The following is a 22,984-nucleotide window of genomic DNA, read 5'->3' as shown; positions in this document are numbered from 1 at the left end:
TCCCAGACATTGTGTCTCTCAGAAGTTTTGAGTATCCATCACAGTGACCGTCAAAGTACTTTTTTTGTCCTTTGTTACATGTTTTTATAGCAGAATGATGTGAACCCCCAGGTGCTTTAGCTATTAATCAGCACACCAGCTATTGCTCTACAAGGTCTCTCTGAGGGTCTCATGAGCTGGGAATGTGCCAGGGACATGCCTTAAACAAGATAGGCTCAGTTCTTGCTTTCAAAGAGTTAATACCCAATTGGGAATGTGCTGACTGGAAACAGTAAGCAACAGGTTAACTTCAAGCCATGAGCAAACGGAGTAGTGAGATGGACCGCAATCTGTGGTAGGAGGAGGCTTCTAGGGACTAAGGTGGCTACCTCTAGAGAGGTAAGGTGGGCAAGAAAATCCAACAGACGAAGATAAGTCCAGGTCTAGGTGAAGAGCATGCCAGACAAGGAACATGAGGGGTTTTCTCACCCTGAGTGAGAAACAACCCAGTCTGAAAATGGAAAAAACATGATGTTCAGGAGCAGTGCAAAGGGATCTTGTGATAAGCAAGATCTGAAGGTCAGTGCAGCTTGGTGGAGCAGCTCCGTCTAGGACAGGGATTTTGCTTACTCCAACTACAGGGGCCATGACAGGATCTGGACTTCATTTGAGTCAGGGGTCTCACTGGGCAATCAAGGTTAGTCTGGAATTATGTAGACCAGCCTGGTCTCAAACTTAGTCTTACAAACACAATCCTTCAGGGGCTGGGGATTTAGCTCAGTGGTACAGCGCTTACCTAGGAAGCGCAAGGCCCTGGGTTCGGTCCCCAGCTCCGAAAAAAAAAAAGAACCAAAAAAAAAAAAAAAACCGTAACAAACACAATCCTTCAGTCTATGGAGTGCTTGGCTTGCAAGTATGTGCCACCTCTGGCTATACAGCCTTTTTACTCTATCACTCTGGCTGTAATGTGGGAGACTGAAGCAGGGACAAGGACAGGAAAGTCTCTTTGGAGGCTACAGCTGTTCAAAGGAGAGACCATGGTGTCCTGGTCTTTGTAGCAGAATGAAGGGTGGTGGTGAAGGTGTGTAAAGCCAGGGGGGCATGGAGAGGAGGAAAGAAGGATTAAGAGCACCAGAATGGGAAAGTGGTGGTTCCACGTTCAGAGTCTGGGCCAACTGATAGATGATTGTGCCACTGACTAAAGTCCAGGGAACAAGTTTGGAAAGAACCTGGGGCCCAGCTGATGACTCCTAGCTAATGTCCTTGTGGTCTCACTTGTGTGGGGGACAGAAATGGAAACTATGTCATTTTTAGGGAGCTGTAAGGGTTCCCCCAGCCTCTAGGCAAAATAACACCTTCAGCGGACATGGATGTCTTTCCCACCAATGAGCTCAGAGGGGGAACACTGCCTCCTCCCCTCACCCCACCCTCCAACTGGTGCTTCTAGCCAACTAGCATCATTTCCTCCTGCTGCGACTCAATGCCTGTCTTCCTTTCCCCCATCTTCTAATACGATGTCCACAGTTTCTCTTTCCCTGTTTATCTGCCAACTAGAAATCAAAACTATGTGATCCACATGGTATGTCACAAGTCCTATCCTGCCCAGAGCTTGTCACGGATGATGGCAGAGGCCACATTTTAAGAGACACACCCCCCTCTGTGTGGGGACACTACTGAGCATATACTATCGTGCCATTTTGCCCTTGAGATTTTACATTTGAAACGTGTTACAGTTTGAGGACTTTATCAGGTTGCCCAAGGCTACCCAGAGGATAATAATGGAGGCAAGACTTTAACCCAGGCTATCATTCCCTAGAAGAAGGAAAGCCATAGTGCTGTGACTTTCACAGGCTGAAGGGACATTCTTTCCCATGGCAGCTACCCTGGCTTCAATGGACTGAAGCGGGTACAAAGGCCATCAAAGTTAAAAGTGTCATTTCATAAGCAATTAGTGGCACGGTCCAGGGCAGGATTAACAACTGTTATACTCACTTCAGGAGGGAAGGACCCAGTAAGTGAGGTTAGGAGAAGAACCATAGACACATAGGCAAACTCGGAAGGCTGCCTTGGGGAGGCTTCAGGGAATAAAGAGTCTGTGCCAAGTGAGATTTTAAAGATGGCCGTGCCTCATTTAAACAGAATAAAGAATGTGTCAGAGGCCTCTGTCTCTTCTTCAAACACCAAGCTTAGAGCCATGTCTGGAAGGGCATGTGGATGGGAGCAGACCAGGGTCCCACAGAGCTCTGCATCCTGCCACAACACAACAGCATTCACCAGGGCAGACGAAATGTGCAGAGTGGGGTTCTGGTCCTGCAATATCCCATCAGAGGTAACAACTTTGAGACACAGACTTACCTCCCTTTTTAAATCAACTATAGACAGGGGAAGCAGCAGAGTGAGTGGGTAGGTGACACAAAACAGGTACCTACACATTTGCTCTACAAAATAACGCCTTTTCATACACAAAGCAATGTAGGAAACTGGGGTTGACGTTGGCCAAAGGATTGACGTAGAACGCAGATCCCGACTCAGACAGCCCCAGAGTTGTGTACCCTCCTCCTCCTCCCACATTCCCATGCTGCAGCATCACCTTTGCAGATAGCATCCCCCGTCACCATAAATTAGACAATGTGTGACACAAATGGAGCAATTCGCTGGACTCCCTGTGTTCCCCACTGCCACACAGAAGGGCAAGAGAGTCTACTATTCTAGGCCCGATCCCCACAGACCTATTCGTCCCTCCCTTTCTGTTCTTTCTATGAAATAAGCACTTTCAATCACCATCTGCTGGTTCTAGAAGTCAAAAAAGATTCTTCCTTGTTCCAAAAGCAAAGAGTTGAAGAATAAACGAGAAGACCTATCAGGTCAATCTTCTTATGTGTGCAGTGGTCTTTTATCAGTCTTCAGGAGGACTATGGGGAATCGTGGGCAACTATGGGGAGCTGGGAGAGAAAGGCAGATGAGACGGGGGGCCATGAGAGCTGGATGCTGGCAAGCACAACATATACATCTCTGAAAATGTCACAGTGAAGCTCACTAATAGTTGCAAGGTATAGACATTAATGACTTTAAGTTTTAAGTGTGGGAACCAGTCTCTATTACTTATGACAAACGATTATCTGAAAATACTAAAAGGGAAACTCCAGAAGTAAACCATTCATAAATTTTAAACATCTTTTATTGCAGTGTGTTGTGTTTTTTTTGTTTCAGTTTAGTCTTTGGAGACAGAGTATTGGATTTGTGGTCCAGGCTGTCCTCACACTCACTCTGTGGTCCATGCTGGTCCTAAACTCACACTGACCTTCTTCCTCAGGCTCTAGAGTACTTGGTTTAAAAATGTGTGTACCCCCATGACCAACTGGTAATGTTATAATTCTTCTATTTTATAATTAGTTGTTAATCTTGTATTGTGCCTAATGTATAGACTGAACACCATAGGTATGCACAGACAGCATTATGAGGTTTGGTACTCTCGGTGATGTCGTATGGTCACTGGGGTCTTGAAACATATGCCTAAAGGATAAAGGAGGTGCTACATAATCCTTGATACTGAGTAAACCTTATTTCTCTTGCTTGTATATTAGTTAAATCATTTGTCCAAGGTCGTACAGTATCTCTGGGATTAAAACTCAGAACCTTTCTCTGTGAAGCCTGAGCTTTGTCTAGTCTTCAAGTATGGTTATACATGAAACCCGAGGGCTCACTGGAGTGGGAGGAGCGCCAGGGCAGCCACCTTCTTCCATGCACTTGTGGAAGTGGGGCCAATTTGGACCTTTCTGGGTCTCTTTCTCTTTCCTTCCTTTTTCCCTCCAGCTGCCTCACCCCAACTCTGCTCCTTCCTTATGAAACTTTATTTTTCCATCCACAGCAAAACAATTCACATCAAGGTAATTGATGATAAGGCGTATGAGAAAAACAAGAATTACGTCATTGAGATGATGGGCCCCCGCATGGTGGATATGAGTGTTCAGAAAGGTGTAGTACCCTGTCCTCCACACTAACACTAACAGTTTTCTTCCTTTCTTCCTCTTGCCTATCCGTTTCCTCTTGCCTTCTACCTTCCTGTTTCTTCCTTTCTTGCTCTTTTCACTTCTCCTCTCTCTGTCCTAACACCTGCCAACCTGTCACATGGTATCCATAGAGAGGTCCTCAAGAACCAATAGCAATTATTCTGGGGTGGCAAAATGAATATGGGTGAGAAAGAGAGAGAGAGAGAGAGAGAGAGAGAGAGAGAGAGAGAGAGAGAGAAAGAGCGCTATGAAAGTTTGGTAAGTAATGTTCTCCATGATGTAGTATAGAGGCAAGGTTTGTTTACAGACAGGAGGAATCATGGGGAACAAACTCTCAGAACAGTTTTCCAGACAGCTATCCACAAAGTTGAGTTTCTGTCCCAAGAGATTTGAGAAGCAATATATTTGGATCGTAATTCATCCCACTCTCCCAAGGACCATGTGGGAGCCATCTTATCTGCCACCTCTCTGCAATCAAAGGTTATTCCTCTCCTTGACACTGACTGATCTTTAAGTAAAGGTCTCCATGAAAGATCTCCTTGCCTTATTCCAACCCCTGTTAAGGGAAGCTCAATGTGGAGGCAGATGGAGCAGCGGGGGAGAATTCTGACCTAAAGACAAGCTTTCCCAGCAAGCCCACGTGATGGCTCAGAATGGACAGAGTTGTGCTTTCCATTTCAATGATCTTGAAACCTTCCAACAAGAAGTCACACCCACCCTTTCTAGGATACGCTGTGCTCTAGAGGAAGAGCTGCCAGATTAGGGGGTCAGTATTCTTGATCAAACCATCATCATATCTCTCTAAGCTAGGCCCACTTTGATCTCATGCCACAGTTCCCCTTGGTAGCAAAACATTCATGTCTTATAGACAGAGAAATTTCTGACCTCTATATTAATCAATGGTATTTGTCTTTTGTCCACTCAACAAAGTATGAAAAAGAATCCTAAGTAAAACACACACATACATATACACTCATATACACACTCCCACACACAATATATCACACTCAAACACAAATACGCATATATGCACATGCACACACACACACTAACACATGTACACACATATGTGCACACACTTATACATACACATACACACACACTCATACATACAGACACTCACACATACACATGCTCACATTCATACATAAACATACTCACACATACACATGCTCACACTCACACACATATACACACTCACATATATGTACACACACACACACAAACACAAGCTCAACACTGCTTATGCTTTGTTGCTAACAAAGTAAAGTATGTCTTCAGATCTTCAGAATGTCAAAGGAACATCAGACAATATGAGGACTTTTTTTTCGAGACAGGGTTTCTCTGTGTAGCCCTGGCTGTCCTAGAACTCACTTTGTAGACCAGGTTGCCCTCAAACTTAGAGATTTCCCTGGCTCTGCCTCCCAAGTGCTGGAATCAAGGTATGTGCCACCACACCAAGCTGACCTGAGGACATTTAAACCATCACTTATTCTCCTTTCCCTTGGAGGAAATCCTCGTCTTCCCTACCACAAATAAATCTCGGAGAACAACAATTCCAGCTAGTTCTCTAATGGGGCCTGCTAACCACCACTAGCCAAGAGAAGCCAAGCACGAAAATCCAGATTTTCCCTGCAAACTCTCCACATGACCATGTGACTAAATGAGGCTCAAGTGCCATCCTTGGAGTGGAGTATATTTCAAAGATAGGCTTGCTTCTATTTGTAACATGCACTCCACTGTGTTGATACCCAGAAAGAGACAGTAATCTCCACAACCTTGTGTTCTGAATCCAGGCTAATCAGCATTTAGGTCAGCTTTGGGATATAGTATACTATTGTCAGGAACGTCAATAGTACAGGATTCCTGTATCATGTCAAAGCCAACACTTATTTTGATTCCCCACTCCTGAACCTCCCTATGGGAAAAAGAATGAGAAAGTTAATAGACCCCTTTCTCCCTACCTCCTCTCTCTCTCCTACCCTCTTTCTAGTCTCTCTTTTCATAAATATTTTGCTTTTAAAGTTTTCTTAATGAGATAAAATAAGGGACTGAAGACCTAGGTCCTGCAGATGAATTCCACAATGGTAGAAAGGTTCTGGATCATTCCCAGTGGGCAGATCATTTACTCAATGCCTCAAGAAATGCTACTGTTACCATGTGACATCAATGGAATGTGCTACCCAACTTACTTCCTACTAACCATTGCAGGATCTAAAATGACTCCTCCCCACCATGGACCAAGTCATCCTTCCCATTCCCTTCCTGCCTCTTGGCTCCCTTTGCCCACTTGTCCTTGACCTCCTGGTTCCCTCTCCCTCTCACCTATAAGAACAACTATGACAAAGGAACAAGAGAAGCTACAAGCATTTTTTAATGAGACAGAACAATCCACCAAAGTCCTGTCTAAGGCCACCATAGCAGGACAGGTCTTCATGTGCCAAGAATAACGTGAATGGTTGCTAAAGGCTATACTCAGGTAAACAACCAACCTGCCCACCTAGTCGACACATTCTCTCTCTCTTGTTGTCCCTACAGGAAAACCATAAGGGTTAAAATAGTAGATGAGGAGGAGTACGAAAGGCAAGAGAATTTCTTCATTGCCCTTGGTGAACCGAAATGGATGGAACGTGGAATATCAGGTGTGAGATTCTTTAAAAATCAAAACAACAGCCAAGAAAGGGCAAAGGGAAAAAGAAAGCAAGAAAATTTAAACAAACAAGTAAATGATTTTTAAAAGGAAGAAAAAGTGACTACTTTTGCCCCCTCCATTTGTTCCCTTCTCCTCCTGTTGACAGAAATTGTTACTTTTCCCTCCTATATTCTCGCTCTCACCCTGTTTCGGTGTCATCTCTGCCTTCTCAGCCATAATTTATTTCCATATTCCTCCTTTCCCACTTTCTGGGCAGTACTGCAGCCTCAACTCCTTGTTGCCTTAATAAGTTATTTCTGTATTATGCTATACTTATGCAATTATCCAATTCTTACTGTCCCCTACACTCCCCCCATTCTCTGTCCCCATACTATAACTTGTCAAGGTGAAAACTCCTTGGTAGGTGGGGAGGAGAAGAAAAAAAAAAGAAATGTTGTGTGTTGCATGTTTGTGCCCCTTTCTTGCCACTTCTCACTGTAGCTTGGATTGACAGTAGGGGAGGGGTCTTGGAGGAAGGGTTGGACCCATGTTCCCATAATGCTTTGACCATTTTCTGCTGCATTCCTCAATGTATATTGAATGCTTGGCAAGCTATTCACTTGCAGAGAGGCCCAGAGGCCTCTCTGCTCTTCCTAGAGGTAAGTGCATTATCTGGCTATTTCCCAGTTGGGTGGACCATGACATGGGGAGGTAAACCAGTTGGTCATGGTCTCTGAGAGCTCTCTGGGAGAGAGATAACTTCTGAAGTAACACTGCAATAAGGAATCTTAAGCTCTCTGTTCTCCCTTACCATCTCATCCACTTTATCTTACCTTTTTTCATAGTCTAAAGCAAGGTCTCTTACGAAGGTTGCTTTGGGATAATGAAAACAGAAAATTGAAAACCTATAAGAGAGAGTATGGTTTTTTTTAGGTTCAACTGTTCCCTGAACAGTTAGGCCCCAGAAAAGAACATGGTGCTTATCACTGAGAGACTAGAGATAGCCAGTGCACAGCTCATGGATACCTGCCTTTGCTTGCCCCCTGCAAGTGAAGACATTGCTCAGAACTCAAGACTTCTGATTAGAGATATAGGCCTTCCCCTTGTTTTCTCAGAGCATGAATCTCAACAACCCAGCCAGAGGCTCATTCTTAAGGGACTGACACTCAATTGTTACAAACAGAAAAAATAGAAAAGAAGCTTTCTTCATTTAATGAAAATTACCAGAAGCTACGACTTTGAAAATGTTGGAGGAAAAGATACGGGGATGCAAAATCACTTGTTCATATATAGGGGTGACCATTCTTCAGTGGTTTCATATTCAGCAACGTGGAGCTACAACAACAGATCTAAGAGAGTGAGGTCAACAGAGACACTCTCAAAGCTCTCCTGCAGGTCTTCTCCTCAAACTATGGCCAATTATCATTATCCACTGAAACTGTCTGCAGAATTCAACAGTTTTGTGCCAGCACCTGACACATCTGACATTCAAGGGGCAAAGCAAGCTCAGTCTTCTGTTGCCCACTGAGTAAGGTATTTCCACCAGCCTGACCACTGGAGAATGCCAGAAGGAAGAGAATTTCATCTCATTGCCTCTCACACTGTACTGCAGCCTATCTTCCAACTCTCATTTTCCAGAATATTCTCATAAATTGTCTCAGTGCCTGATCTACCTCATTTCTACATGATTGCCCTGGCATGGATTTAAACCTCAGCGTGTAAGTGTGAGCTTGTCTTGGCAAGGATGAGCACTGCATTGTCCCTTTGTGCAATGACTACACATCTCTATGATTGGCTAGAAACAAAAGATACCCAAAGCCCATCTAAGACAGTTTCACCAAGGGGAAGATGAACGCAGCTCATTGGATGATACCAGCATCTGGAAGGAAGGCAGAGGCTCCAGATAAGAGGAAGTGGTTAGAAGCCCAGCCATGCCTTTATTTTTAGACCCACGATTTCTGCCTCCCCTTGAATGTCCTCCCAAACAGTAGGACAGGAAATCTCCTAAGATAAACCTTGTGTTCTTCAGAAAACCTGGCTGAATGCAAATGCCTATGGCTGCTCCCCATTTGAGGTTACCCTTTAACCAAGAAGATTCCAGGAAAATCCTTAGGAAGGCTAGTCCTAGGAGAGACAAAGATTTCAGAAAACTGTTTGTGTGGTATGCCCCAAGATCTTTTCAGAGACAAAGTGCCAAGGTGGAAGTTTTCAGTGAGTCCATCTATGGCTTTTCCAGTCTCCTGACCTATGGTCTAGGACCTAGACTCTGGGGTGTTAGTTTTTTTGTTTCTTCAGTTCTTCCCTGATATTGGCATCAGACCATGAGGTGAAAGGTTATAAAACCCAATTGTCTAGATCCAAAGTCAAATGAAAATCCATTCTGATTTGCAGGATGCCCTACTGTTTTCAGAGTGAGAGACAGTACAGTGGAAATTGCTTTTCATTATCACCGCTGTCTAGGAGAGGCTCGGGCACTCAGGCTGGCATCATCTCTGCATGGTCAAAATGACAATTGAATTTTTTAAAAAGGACTGCACTTGAAATAGGAGACTCTATTCTGAGCAAACACAACAGCCTTTGGAGGTGATATTAAAAGTTCCGCATGATCAGAGGTAGAGGAAAAAAGAGGGGATGAGAGAAAACATGATTGCTCTGGCATGGAGTTAAACCTCAGTGTGTAAGTGTGAGCTTCTCTTAGCAAGGATGAGCACTGCATTGTCAGGACTCTCAGGTCAGTGCCTGACCATAGGGAGCCTCCTGTGGGAAAGGAGGCACTATCCAATAGTGGGGCCTGTTTCTTTCTCTTTTTTCCACATCCAGGGACACACCTTATCAAGTGCCCCCAAAAGATTGTTAAGAGATCTTATTTCCTGGTTGTCTCTAGAGTGTCTGAGCAGGGATAAATAATTCTCACAGGACCCTGAGGATCAATACGTGGAAAATCAAGGAAAATACCCTGGCAGGATCAGTAACTCGAAATTGACCACCTGGATCTCACAGATGCATTCACATCTCCTTAGTTAAACCTCAGATCCATGAAGACAAGAAGCAGAGAATGTCTGGCTTGCTTGGATGCACTAATGTGTTGGAATCGTCACTTGAGCCTAAGAATCTGAAATGCCTTTGCTATCTGTGTCAATGTAATAAGAATATTATTACATTGGCATGAGTTGCATTCCTTGAGGTTACTAGAAGAAAGTTTGCAGATATCACCACATATACACACAGACTCTTCTTCCTTTTCAGTCTCTACCAGGAGTATGTAGCAAGATGTCAGACCCAACAAGTGCCAAGGAGTGAAGACTGTACAATTATATATACAATGAGGATGAAAATGTGCTGTGAAAAATCTTTTGTAACTAGTGGATTTTGATGTCCAAGAGACTTTAGCATAAGCAAAGCTCTTATTTCATGTGAAGGAGTCTCTCAATCATAGGAAGATCCTGTCAGGTTACCTTAGAGACAAGAGTTTAGCACGAGCAAAAATAAGCAAGGGACATCCTGTGTTGTTTTTGACTGTTTCCTGTCCTTGTGCAAGTCTTGGTCTGACAGTCCCTCTGTTCTATAGTATCTGAAATCCAGAGTTCACCTACCGTTTCTGAACAAAAAGACTATCAATTTCCAAGATAGTAAACATTACTAAGTATGGGGACAAGATGAGACAGATGCTACGAAGTAGGAGGAGTCCATGTTTCTGAACTCCAAGATAGTACAAGTCATTCAGGGACAACAGGCTAAAGGATGCATCTTTTCCTTATATCATTCTTTTAGGGAAAAACCAAAAATCTGGCCATAATGGTAGCTAAGAAACCATTTGTGTCTGTGAAAACCTTATGGGTGGTAGGAGGCAGAGCATGATTGATTGAAAGTCTAGGGCTAGGAATCATAGATGTGAACACTGTTACACTCTTGCTTATTGCTATCTGGAGTTCACATTCAAGCCCAATGCTTCCCTTGCCATCAACAAGCCAGCTACTCTGGCAGGATTGCAAAATGCACATCCATGTTCATGATAACTGGTCCTCACTCCTTTTCAGACTGAGTCGCGGGGATCACCCTAGCATCTTTTTTATGCATTTGGTCCTCCCATACTCATGACTCCATCCTTAGCACTCACGTCTTCAGGGAAGGTGTGGGCCTGACTTTGTAGCTGACTTGTAGCTGCTCCACAGTCGTTCCAGCTTCCCATACCTCTTGCTGCTGCTACTGCTGCACACGCTCAAACGCTGCACCTGCTCAAACGCTGCTGTCTGCATGTGTTCTTGAGCTCTGTCACCGACTAAACCTACTGCCTTCTTTATGCTGCCAGGAGCCACAAAGCCTGGGGATACTTTCAAGATGGGACCTTAATGTTCTTTCCTTTTCTTTCTCCCTCTTCTCTGATATCCATTTGCAAACAGCGCTCCTGTTATCTCCAGGTAAGAGGTGTCTGTCTTTCCCCCTCTTTTCTATTCTTGCCAATGCTATTACTTGGTGGAAGATAAATATCCATTACTTTACTTAATAGGAACTACAGGGTCAAGATAACCTGACAGATCCTCCCAATGACTGAGAGACCCCTTACATAAGTGTGTAATTGTGGGGAAGTAGATAATCCCTTGAGCATCATTTTCATCAGTGAATGAGGGGGGAAAGCATAGTTAGCATTAAAAGAATACCTTCCAAGAGGACAGTAGATCATAGACTTTCCTACATCTCAATTCATCCGCATCTTATTGTTAGAAAAGATAGGGTAAAGGTTAGGACCAGAATCTCCAAGAGGATTGCCATAAAACTCAAAAGGAAAAGACTGACCCCAGATACCCAGGGATAAACAACCAATATTAGCCTAGAACATGTAAGGTAGTTTGTTTAAAAATATCCAAAAAGACTTTTATTGATCCCGAAGATCTTCTAAGTCATCTCAGGTGAGACCTAAATAGCTATATTTAGACGCCTTCATCACTTATCCTTAAAGTTACATATACTCCGATCAGAAGAACTATGTGAGGGAACAGGGTTCTGGTTGAGAAAGACATTTATAGACTTTATTTTAGAGAGACACTCATTCAGAATTTAGATCCTGTGTAGGACATGGACCTACTCTGAAAATATGCTGGCATGAATGGGAGCCCTTCACAAACAGCATCCAACCTCATGACCAAAAAAGAAAGCAGTCCTCTGTGTCTGGCAGTACTGTGCAGATGGAATGTGCTCCCCAAGACAGTTTCAAGATGTTTTAAAATAACATCTTACATTTCATCTGTTCTTTGAACACACACACACACACGTGCGCGCGTGCATCACACACACACACACACACACACGTGCCGCGCGTGCATCACACACACACACACACGTGCGCGTGCGCATCACACACACACACACACACACACACTAAGGCCATTCAAGAGAAAAAAATCTTACAGAGTGCACTGGCATTCGAGGTTACCTACAGGTCACCCCTTTGGGCTTAGGAAAGGCAATATATGTTGCAAGATCATTGCCTCCTTGAAGCCACAAGCAAAAAGTGCACATAGTTAATATGTTCTCCTTTTGTGAAAACAATGCTATAACCTCTTTGTCTTCTTGTTTACTTTTGTGCCAGCAGGATAAGGGCTAGCTCCAGCCCCATGCTCTGCACTCTGCTGCCAGGATGCCTGTTTCTCTGTCCACATTCTACCCCACACGAATATGTTCGGCTTCCTTTGTTCCAGCTCTTGCCTTCACTCCCTCACACACATATCTGGATTTGGTTTAAGTTTCATTATACCTTTAAGATGCTCTCAAATGTCTTTAGAAAAATAAAATGCAGAAGGGATGCCCTATAACTTTCAGTCTCTGGTTGAAGAGCCCTTCATTAGGCTTCGTATCTACCAGAAAGCTTAGGTTTTGATTTGGATCTTCCTGAGAGAACAGGCCAGCATGATCAACAGTGCCTGGTGGTGGGAGAGTAAATGTGTTTATCTGGGTTATCCCACCAAGTTCAGGAGCCTTAGGCTGGAAGACTTAGCCACACCCCTGCGTCGTAGGGGTGTCGGCAGAGCACTCGGTCTATCCTTGTCTAGCCTGGAAGGCGCTTTGTCCTTCCAATATTTGTCCAATCTCCCATCTTATTTATACTCTACCTCCCTCCCCACCTCTTCTCTTTTTTATTCCTAGAACTGAGAGTTTGTTTAGTCAGCCTGAATATCAAGATCACTTTTCCTTTGTTCTCTTCACTTGAAATTCTGAGGAGTGATCAGAATCATTATTCTTTGTCTTTTATGTTTGGGGCTTGGAAAAAAATTAACTTAGTTTGAACTTAAAGTAATGGCCATTATACAAAAATTAGAAAAAGGAGAGAACCACTTTCAAGACACTAAGTCAGAGTTTATAGAAAGAAAGAGAAAGTCAGTTAACAGATATAAACAGTGCTTCTGTGGGGCTCTGGGTGGCTTAATCATAGAGGATTGGCTGTTTGTCAAAGAGATTTTTTTGCAGGAGGCTAGATACAAAAAGTGGCTGTCACCACAGGGGTGGACAGGTCAGCAGGTAGATCAATAATATGCCAGGTGGATATAGTGCTAGATTGATAGCTAGACAGGGGGTTAGACAGGTACATTTATGTGTCACTGGAGAGCTCATTATATTGGTACAAACTTCTCACAGTACATGTAAGGTATGACATGAGGGACCTGGGGAGGGATGGGCAGAATGACACTGCCACTGCTGAGACAAGCAATATGATATGATGCCAAAGTCAGAAAGAAGAAGAAAAGCACACCCATTCTTTAAGGAGTCTCTCTGTCTTCTCTAAGGGCTTTTCCCCAGAATGCTTTGCCATTCAGTTTCTAGGACTGCTGTCCTTGCAAATACCCCCATCACATTCAGACTCCCAGATTCACCTTCAGAATAAACTCACCAGAGACCCATATTAAAGTCAGTGAGGTGAGGCTGCTAGAAGATACCATCCAGCTTGGAAACATAAAAACAAACAGAGAATAAGTGAAAGGGGAGTGACCCACCATAAATAAGACATGGAGACCACCCCTCTAATGCTCGGAGAACATTGTGGAAGAGGGGCAGGAAGAGTGCAAGAGTCAGACGACAAGAAGAATGGCTAGAGAATGCCATCTCATTGACACTGTGTAGCCATTCTAATCATGAACTCAACACAACTGTACTCATCTACAATGAGCTTGCACAAGAATGACTCTTTCAACACCAGCAAGCACAGAAGGGAATGGAACTCAAAATAGCCCTTCCGACCTGCAACCCTAGTGCCCACAATAGGTTCTGGGAGCTAGGGAGTCATCGCAATCAGTTGAATAAACCACTAGGGAGCCCACAATTCTCCAGCAGATAGTTCCAAACCCACCATTATGCAGATGGCCCAGGTTAAACTGATATATAACTAAATATATCAAAATATAACTAAAATGTATGAATGTGGAATGGAGATTTATAAGGTTGAGAGAGTCTTGATGGAGGTGATAGGGAGGAGGGAAGGGGTCCATATCAATTACAATTTATTACACATGTGTGAAGAAATGTCAAAGCACAAGTCTAACAACAAAACCAGAGCTAGGATGGTGAGCACCACGGACAGCTCCCGGACCTTGTCACAGATCACCTCATTGGTTGTAGAAAATACTGAATCCAACAAGCTCAAATACTGGATCCGGAGCCACTATGAACTGCCCTCTTCCAAGGAGAAAATCTTCACATAAATAAGTCTCTCTATTTAGTAACACCCATCCATGGTTTATATAGTCTTTCCCTGAGTTGCTCTCACTGAATCCTGAAGAACCCAGGTTTCTCTCCCCCTCATTTCACTGATTCCTAGGCTACAGAAAAAAAAAAAAGAATTCCTTGGCCTCCAACCCATTTTGTCCTTGGGATTATCCAAGGACTAAAGGATTCCAGTGGGAGGTTTACTGTGTGGAATGAAAGCAATTAAAGAACTGAATAAAAGAACTAATTGCATGTGAGAATGTAGACTTGGATGGGGAGATGTTTAAATGAGCTCTGAAAGAAACAGGCTGCCAAGAGCGATTTTCTAATCAAAGGGGAATAAAAAGATCCAATCTCTATTTCACTCTAATCCAGAAAACATGTCTTCATGGTGAAGTGGCTATAGAATGGACTTACCAGCTGAAGTGGAAAGACTGTTTAACCATTCAGTATGAAAAGGAACCATTGGTCCATAATGCAAGATGCAGAGTGACTTAGAGAAAGCTCATAAAGAAAATAAAGGGAGAAATTTGTTTTATTCTTGTATTGAATGAGGTTTTTTATTGTTATTCCAAAAGAAATGTGTCCCTGCCTTTTAGAGAAATCCTGGGGGGAATCTGTCATCAGAACATCATGCAGTTCCTTGGGATATTGCTCAAGTTTCTTACTGTGAGGATGTCATTCCATGTATGAAATGAAGCTATTGCTGCAAACATTCTCCTTTCTCTCTCATAGATGGAACAGTGACAGCTGTGTTAAACAGATGCTAACGGAGCCAGTAGGCAGGGCCATGGGATCCATGTGTCTCCCAGCACTCTTACATGGACCAGTAGACAACCACACCCAGCAATTCAAAACAGTTAAAGATCAAGAGATTTGACCTTTCTTCCCAGCTCTGCTACCAGACGGCTTGAGGACTTCACTTGGTATCATCACTGGGAAGTCATTGGGTCAGATTGCTTACCCAGGAATAAAACAAGATGAATGCTCATCTCAGGCCTACTGGGAGCCTGATCATGGTCTGATAACAGAGTATTCAGCACTTAATAGAAAGAGATGTTAGAAGTACCAAGTCCAAGAGTTGGAGAGATGGCTCCGTGGTTAGGAAAGACCCAGTCCCCACCCTTGAGGACTGCTTGCTTTGCACCCACTGCCTGTGTCTCTGAGCTATAAATTTTTGGGAGGTGCAAAATGTGCTAAAGCTAGTCTGTTGTTTCTTTTGTTGCAGAGGTGACAGACAGGAAGCTGACTATGGAGGAAGAGGAGGCCAAGAGAATAGCAGAGATGGGAAAGCCAGTATTGGGTGAACACCCTAAACTAGAGGTCATCATTGAAGAGTCCTATGAGTTCAAGGTCAGACCATCAGTGAGGTCTAATGAAATGATGGCTAACTAAGGTGGGGGACAGAAGATATGAGACTGTGTTCTGACTTCACTGCTAAGAATGTGAAATAGAGACTGAACAAATCACGTATTCACCCCAAGTCTCCATTTCCCCATTTATAACATCTAATGAGTAGTGCTGGTTATATGTATGCTAGGAATACCATTGGAAATACTATATATCAAATGTGAAATAAGTAGGGAAAGAAGCCCTTAGGTGTGTCACCACAACTGTTTAAGTGTGTTTTAAAGACCAAAACTCACAACTCCAGGGCAAGGCCTATTGATATCTCATTTTATATGATATTTCAAGCCAGCTGTGGTGGTGCCCAGGTCCTTAATCCCAGGCACATGTGAGGCTGAAGCAGATGGATCTCTGTAAGTTCAATGTCAGCAACCCCATCTCCATAAGACCGCAAAACCCCTTTATAGATACATTTCTCTGAGCACCTACTGTCAGAATTCACAGCCAAAGAACTAGGGATTTATCCTAGAAGACATCATCCAAGGCTACCTCATGAAAAATATTTAGAACCAGGACAATTTAGGGCATCTTTCGTTCCTTTGTAACATGAGAGGCCTCATTGGTTCTGAGAACTCTAACTTCACGATTCCAAGTTTTTCTCCTCATGACAGAGTACAGTGGATAAACTGATCAAGAAGACAAACCTGGCATTGGTTGTGGGGACCCATTCCTGGAGGGACCAATTCATGGAAGCCATCACTGTTAGTGCAGGTAAGAGAGTCCTAAAAATAGCCTGGCTGGAAGCACAGACAATCCCAAGAAAGAAGACCATGCCCCGCTCAGAGCCTTATCACTTCCCAGGAGAGTCTACAGTTGGTCTTCCTGACTCTGGTTCTACATGTTTACCTATGTCACTGAGCAGCTAAAAGAGATAGTTACATCTGTCTTCCAATTCCTCTGTGTGCATTAGTGCAAGTATCCTCCATGTCTTCAATGTTCTTGGCCCTAAAGAGAATGACTGTAACCTTTCGCAGAAAGGCAAATGCAGAATAAGTACAGAGGAAACTCAAGTTCCCACCATCCTTTATCTTCTCATTGGTTTGCCTTTCCTTTTCTGTAAAATGGAAGGTAATTCTGCCTTACAGAACTGGCTGTCAAGAGTTAGCAAAATGTTTTGCATTGACCCCTTGACTAATCTCCACCCAGGATGGTTCCTTTGACGTTTACAGGAAGGACCCGTGTCCAGCCCAGGCAGAAGCCCCAGATGCCTGCAGATGTGTTGGAATGAGGATGGACAGGGTCTCCCAGCCGCCCCTGCATTGTCTCTCAGCAACACTATAGTTCTCTCAAACTGACAAGCACTACTGGCCTTGTCTTTTTCCATGAGGTTTTGTTGTCATAGCAACCCACAGGGTCACATCCCTAAGGCCCCAGAGCCAAAGCAAACTCACAGCCAGGAAGAGAGTCTCAGTGCTGCTGCTGCTGCTGCTGCCCTGCTTTCTCATCCATTCGGCTGTGTCTCTTCTGATGACCTGACTGTGCCCCTCAGGAGACAACAAAAGGAATGTAGGCCACATAGTCTACCCCCCTTCACAAAGGAGGGAACTGAAGCTCAGAAACTATAGGTAAAATGCTCCGGGCTAAGATTTCTTTCATTCAAAATTAGAATTAGAATCCGGATTCTTGACTTCTGCTCCTCCTAAACTAAGGCTCATTTTCTCCTGGGCCACTGGAGGGGTACATATATCCACATTTCTTAAAAAGAATGGTCATAGACCATGGAATGTCTGAAGGATGGTACTAAGTCTCCGGTCTACCTCCATGATCTGGAATGACAGCCATCCCCCGGGAGGTGGATAATGACAGAATTCCGGTTACTATTGCTGTAAACAGGTTAGGAAACACAGGAGGAATCCCACTGGCACCCAGTGAAGAGTGAGGAACCACACAGCCAATTTTGGTTTTGTTCTGTTTTGTTTTGTTTTTGCCTAAATCAAATGAAGTCTGTCCCTGTCTCCTTTGTCCCTCCTCTGCCCTCCTGTCCAGTTTTCCCATCCTGCCTCTTAATCCCATTCTCTATTCTTTTTCTTTATCCCAGAGCTTGTTCACCTTCTCCCGTGCTCACTTAGCTCGCTGCATTTAAACTGATCAGTGGCTACATGACCAGTTTGTTCCCCATTTCCCATGGTGGTACCCACACTCTGTCTCTTACCTGCTGTCCAGGGAGAGCTGAATCCCCATCCTAGCCTAGGAAGCCTGTGGTGTGGGTTAGACATCACGGTTTTTTATGAATGGAGATCTGAGCTCCCTTCCCTTTCTTGGACCTGTTTATCTTATCTCCAGCAGGAGATGAGGAGGAAGATGAATCTGGAGAGGAGAGGCTGCCATCATGCTTTGACTATGTCATGCACTTCCTGACGGTCTTTTGGAAGGTGCTCTTTGCCTGTGTGCCCCCCACAGAGTACTGCCATGGCTGGGCCTGCTTCGTGGTCTCCATCCTCATCATCGGCATGCTCACCGCCATCATCGGGGACCTGGCCTCTCACTTCGGCTGCACCATCGGGCTCAAGGATTCGGTCACAGCTGTTGTTTTTGTGGCATTCGGCACCTCTGTGCCAGGTGAGAGTGAGGAGTGCTTAAGTTTGCAAAGAGGATGCCCCCTTGTTCAAATGACCCCTATGATTGGCCTAACCTCAGATCTGAAACAGCAGGCACTGTGGGTGCCAAACAATTCACATGTTCAATCCCTGCCCTGATCATTACTAGACAGGGGAAACCGAGGTCTACCGAGGATGTGGTACCTGAGTAAAGTGGCCCAATTTCTTAGCCTTCATGTTATATTAATAAGATACAAGCAATGTAATTAAATAAATATAATAATGTCTTTCCATTTGCCACCAGGAGCCTGTGAAATATTAAATATTAGTCTGCTTATAGATGTCCCTATGGAAATACCCACAATCCTTCTTGGCCTCCCCTGCTCCTGTGGTCACCTGTGAGGTCAAAGTATCTCCTATCAGAACTGGCATAGAACCTTAGTGGGATTTGTCCTTCTGTGTGAGGAATCATGTGCTCTTTATCTTCTTATAAGTATCCAAAAGTAAACCGCAGTAACCATTCATTAATTCAATTAGGAGACTAATGTTGACTGAACTCCCTTGATGCTTGATACCATTTTGTGCTGGTTGGAGATCTATTATGTGAGTCAAGGCAGACATGTTTCCTTCTCAGCCCTCAGCTAAAAATCTAACAAAGGAGAATAGACCCAAATAATTAAAACCTTCTCAAAAATTTCTATGAAGCAAAGATTTCAAACAGGAAGCTTTGGGTTAAGCTGAGTCAGGGCAGGTCCTACAGAAACCAGGCCTAAATGACAAGCACTAAGTAGCAGATACAAGCTCACTGTATTAGGCCAGGCTCCCTACTTAACAAAGTCTGGGTCTCTATGACATCTGAACTCTGACCTTTTGCTAGTTTCAAGTATTTGTACTAAATCTCGCCAGGCGAGGGTCTACGAGGCAAAGCAAGGGCAGCCTTCACTATAGCAAAGAAACATACCCTTCCAGAGATCAATTCCAACTACTAATTTCTTCAATGTGGCTATGACAAAAATCCCAAGAGAAAAACTTAAGAGACAGAAGGATCCATTTCATTCACAGTGTTGGGGTGTCAGCACAACATGTCGGGGAAGGCAAGATATGATAGAGAAAATCAATTCATATCTTGCTTGACAAGAATGTAGTAAAAGGCCCAAGCCAAGCTATTATCCCCAAAAAATGTGCCCCCAGTGAGATACCTCCCCCACCTAGGTCCCTCTTGCCTTTCTCTGGCTCCTAATAATGCTATCGAATTATGACTTCATTAGTGAATGTGTCCATTCCTTGACCCATAGCCCTTAGGATCTAATAGTCTCTGGAAATTTCCTCACAGACACACCCACAAGTACCATTCAACCCAATCCCCATCTAACCAAGTTGATACTCAAAATGAATCATCATATTATATCCACAACACTTTTCAGGAAATCCTGAAAAGCCCAGCTCAGATAGGGGTCTGTGGGGTGGGGAAGATACTTTGTGTATTAGTTATGTCAGAAGCGTAGTTATTATAGAAGTGAATCTGATGATAAGAAATCAAATGGTGTCAGGAGCTCTGCAGGTGAGATGGCCTGTACCCACTGTTCTCCAGGCCTTAATATGCCTAAGCCATCAGTGGGAAAAGGGCACATGTGAAGGGGGAAGACATATGTGAAAAATAACTAAGGATAGATAAGAGCCAACATGAGAAATTATAGTCAAGAAAGAGCAAGAGGCTTCCTCTGGGAGACCCAGGAAATTTGGTCACAGTGAGATGTCAGGATATACTGTGTAGGGAGGTGGTTTGAGGTATGTCAAAGGCCTGAAAATTGGTCAAGAAAGCACCTGACAAGACTGAGGCTTTCAGAAGCATATGCTATGTTCCATGTCTCTGGTGGCACAGCTTTTGATGAAATTCTTTGACTGTGGGAGGATATTATGAGAAGACTTCTTCCATGGGGATTTTAGAGTTGAGTCTGTAGCTAACTTAAGTGACCTTGGGTAGATGCTTTGGTCCTTATTTTCCTGAGCACATGGACATCATTCAGTTGTTGTCAGGGTTACATGAGTACATGGCCCTCGTGACAGTGGCAACCTGGCATCTACTAAAGCTGCTTGAGTTGATGTTTACGTTCCTTGGACAGAGGATATGAAATGACTGGGTCTTCTTTGCTAAAAGCCAGAGTCAATGGGGAATGATAAGCCTGCTAGGTAAATATTGGGATGGGAATAGCTCTTAGAAAGCTTCAGATACCTACAGATGAGGAATAGAAACCCCTGACCCATAATTGGATACACTCAAGGCTACACCGCTCACGAGTGGCAGGGTTGGAAGTGGTCCCTTTGCCCATGCTTCCAAGATGCCTATAAGGGATGCTCAGACGGCCCTGCCCATCCCATCCTCCCGCAGCTACCATTTGTCTCTGTCCTTTTCCAGATACATTTGCCAGCAAAGCTGCTGCCCTGCAGGATGTGTATGCAGATGCTTCTATTGGCAATGTCACCGGCAGTAATGCTGTCAATGTCTTCCTGGGTATTGGTTTGGCCTGGTCCGTCGCCGCCATCTACTGGGCCATGCAGGGACAGGAGTTCCATGTGTCCGCTGGTACTCTGGCCTTCTCGGTCACTCTTTTCACCATCTTTGCATTTGTCTGCCTCAGTGTGCTCTTGTACCGTCGGCGGCCCCACCTGGGCGGGGAGCTTGGAGGTCCTCGTGGCTGCAAGCTTGCCACAACGTGGCTCTTTGTGAGCCTGTGGCTCCTCTACGTACTCTTTGCCACGCTGGAGGCCTACTGCTACATCAAGGGGTTCTGAACCACCAGAACAAGACCTCCACAGGGCAGGCCTAGGACTTCTCTTGAGAGAAAGGCGCTTTCTCACCAACCTTCCCAGGTTGAGCATCCCTGGAGAAGAAGCATCGAGACCTGAGCCCCAGGAACTTCACCTGACCTAGGCCCTGGCACTGCACAGAAAGGGGCAAAACTTAACCAATCCAATGGAATGGAGACGATACCCACTGTCCAAAGTATCTAATTACAAACAAACCAACAACAGCAACAAATCCACCTCTCCCCATCCTGCCACTCACACCCCTGAGCCTCCCCTTCTATTCTACCACTCGACTATTCCTTTGACTCTAGTTCCTCAAGGGGCAAGATCTCCCCTGCCTCCAGCAAAATGCATCAAGACTTCCTCATTCAGCTGTCACGGTGTGAGAATGAGCCGTCTCGGCAATGGCTGCTTTGGGGTGCTCTTTGGGGTGCTCTTTTCATCTGGTCATCATTGTGGTCATTTTCATTCTCCTACCAGGTTCCACTTATTGTCTTGTCTTCTTTTCCTGAAGTTAGTGACAAAGGACCCTGAAGGAATCCCAAGTCTGAGTGACAGATACCCTCCTGCTCTCATCAGGCTGCTGCTGTCCCTTGGATCCAACTCAGGGCATAGGAGGACCTTCATTCTGCGTGCATTGACATCAAATCCAAACCACAGAGGAGTCACCCTCTTCTTGGTGGAAGCCATTCTACGTCTCTGTTGTGTGTCAGCACCTGTGTGTGCACCCTCCACAGAAAGACTTCAGAGCAGAAATAACAGCATTCTGGGCTGACCAAGGGCAGCAGGGGAAACACAGGGAACACCTCTCCAATGTTTGTGTCTGAGGTGGGGGAGAAGAAGGTATTCTACTGAGGATGTCTCTAAGGGAGTGGGCCATATTTAAAGAGTCAGTGTTTGGGGGAATGGCAGTGTCACCACCCCTCCCAGGCTGATGTGCCATACTCAGAGGGCCAAGGAGGTGGCTTTAAATGATGTTAGAATTTGGAGGCTTGTAAGATAACAGGGGCTTTCTTCCCCCTCTCCTGACCTTCAGGCTGCTTTTGAAAGCATGTTCATAAGATAGGAACTGGAATCCTTCATCTTCCCCAACACCCCCCTTGTTCCTGCCTGTTTTTAAACTTCATAAAGCTCTCTGTTCCCAGACTGTGGGGTATTTCTTATACCCTGCCCCCAAGGGATCCAAGTCACCACATTGCCAAGGGGCCAAGCCTTCTAGACAGTAAGGACTGACACGCTGACACCCCACCTCCCAGACCCTTTCCCAATGTGTTTTGAAACCTGGCTTTAAAACATACACAGACACACACACACACACACACACACACACACACACACACACACACACACACACTACAGAACTGCCCACGGGTCTTGAGGCTTTCTGCATTGACATAAATACATTTTCTAAGAGAGGAAAACAAAATAAAAACACCTGTTTAATTTTAAACAGTTTTTTTTAAAGAAAATAAAAAATAAAACAGTGCTCGTGTCCTAAGCTATGTTGACAGTTGCCGGTGGAAATGTTGGGTTGGTTCAAAAAATAAAAATAAAAGGTCTACCTATATGTCTCTACACACAACCTGCTTCCCCCCGTGTTTCTTCAATGAGTGGTCCAGGGACCACCTTAGGTATCTGCTGAGGCAGATTCGATCGAATCGAAGTTGTTGTCTCCCACCACACACAGGCGCTAATGTGCTAGACATAGTATTTGTTAAGGCAAAAGATGCTCATGGCGATGCTACCTATCACAACCCAGACTTAAAGAGGCAGGAGGACATAGGTAATGCCAATTATGTAGACAGCGGTGAGGTGAGGGAGCTTTTTGTACAAGAAAGGCACAGCAGGGTAAGGCTTTGACTAGAGAGCCATATATAGTCAAGACTCCCCACCCGGACTTGGCATCAGTGTCCACT

General features: G+C 44.5%; 1 protein-coding gene across 12 annotated transcripts in view; it reads left to right on the top strand.

Moving 5' to 3' along the window:
* The window catches only part of Slc8a3 (solute carrier family 8 member A3), a 133,598-nt gene extending 110,948 nt beyond the window's left edge, over nucleotides 1–22,650 (top strand). For 3 of the 12 annotated variants that reach the window (XM_039111701.2, XM_017593995.3, XM_039111700.2), the window contains 6 exons: nucleotides 3,848–3,954; nucleotides 11,022–11,039; nucleotides 15,545–15,669; nucleotides 16,335–16,434; nucleotides 18,007–18,282; nucleotides 20,677–22,650. In XM_039111701.2, the coding sequence (XP_038967629.1) occupies nucleotides 3,848–3,954; nucleotides 11,022–11,039; nucleotides 15,545–15,669; nucleotides 16,335–16,434; nucleotides 18,007–18,282; nucleotides 20,677–21,053 (1,003 nt within the window). In that variant the 3' untranslated portion in view covers nucleotides 21,054–22,650. Of the gene's footprint in view, nucleotides 1–3,847; nucleotides 3,955–6,527; nucleotides 6,632–11,021; nucleotides 11,040–15,544; nucleotides 15,670–16,334; nucleotides 16,435–18,006; nucleotides 18,283–20,676 lie in introns of all 12 variants that reach the window. The other 9 variants (XM_063261491.1, XM_063261490.1, XM_017593993.3 and 6 more) reach the window with 6 other exon arrangements.
* The last annotated feature ends 334 nt before the right edge of the window (nucleotides 22,651–22,984 follow it).

The sequence above is a fragment of the Rattus norvegicus genome, chromosome 6, assembly GCF_036323735.1.
Source record: "Rattus norvegicus strain BN/NHsdMcwi chromosome 6, GRCr8, whole genome shotgun sequence".
In the NCBI taxonomy this organism is placed as follows: domain Eukaryota; kingdom Metazoa; phylum Chordata; class Mammalia; order Rodentia; family Muridae; genus Rattus; species Rattus norvegicus.
This window is presented reverse-complemented; position numbering and strand designations above follow the sequence as displayed.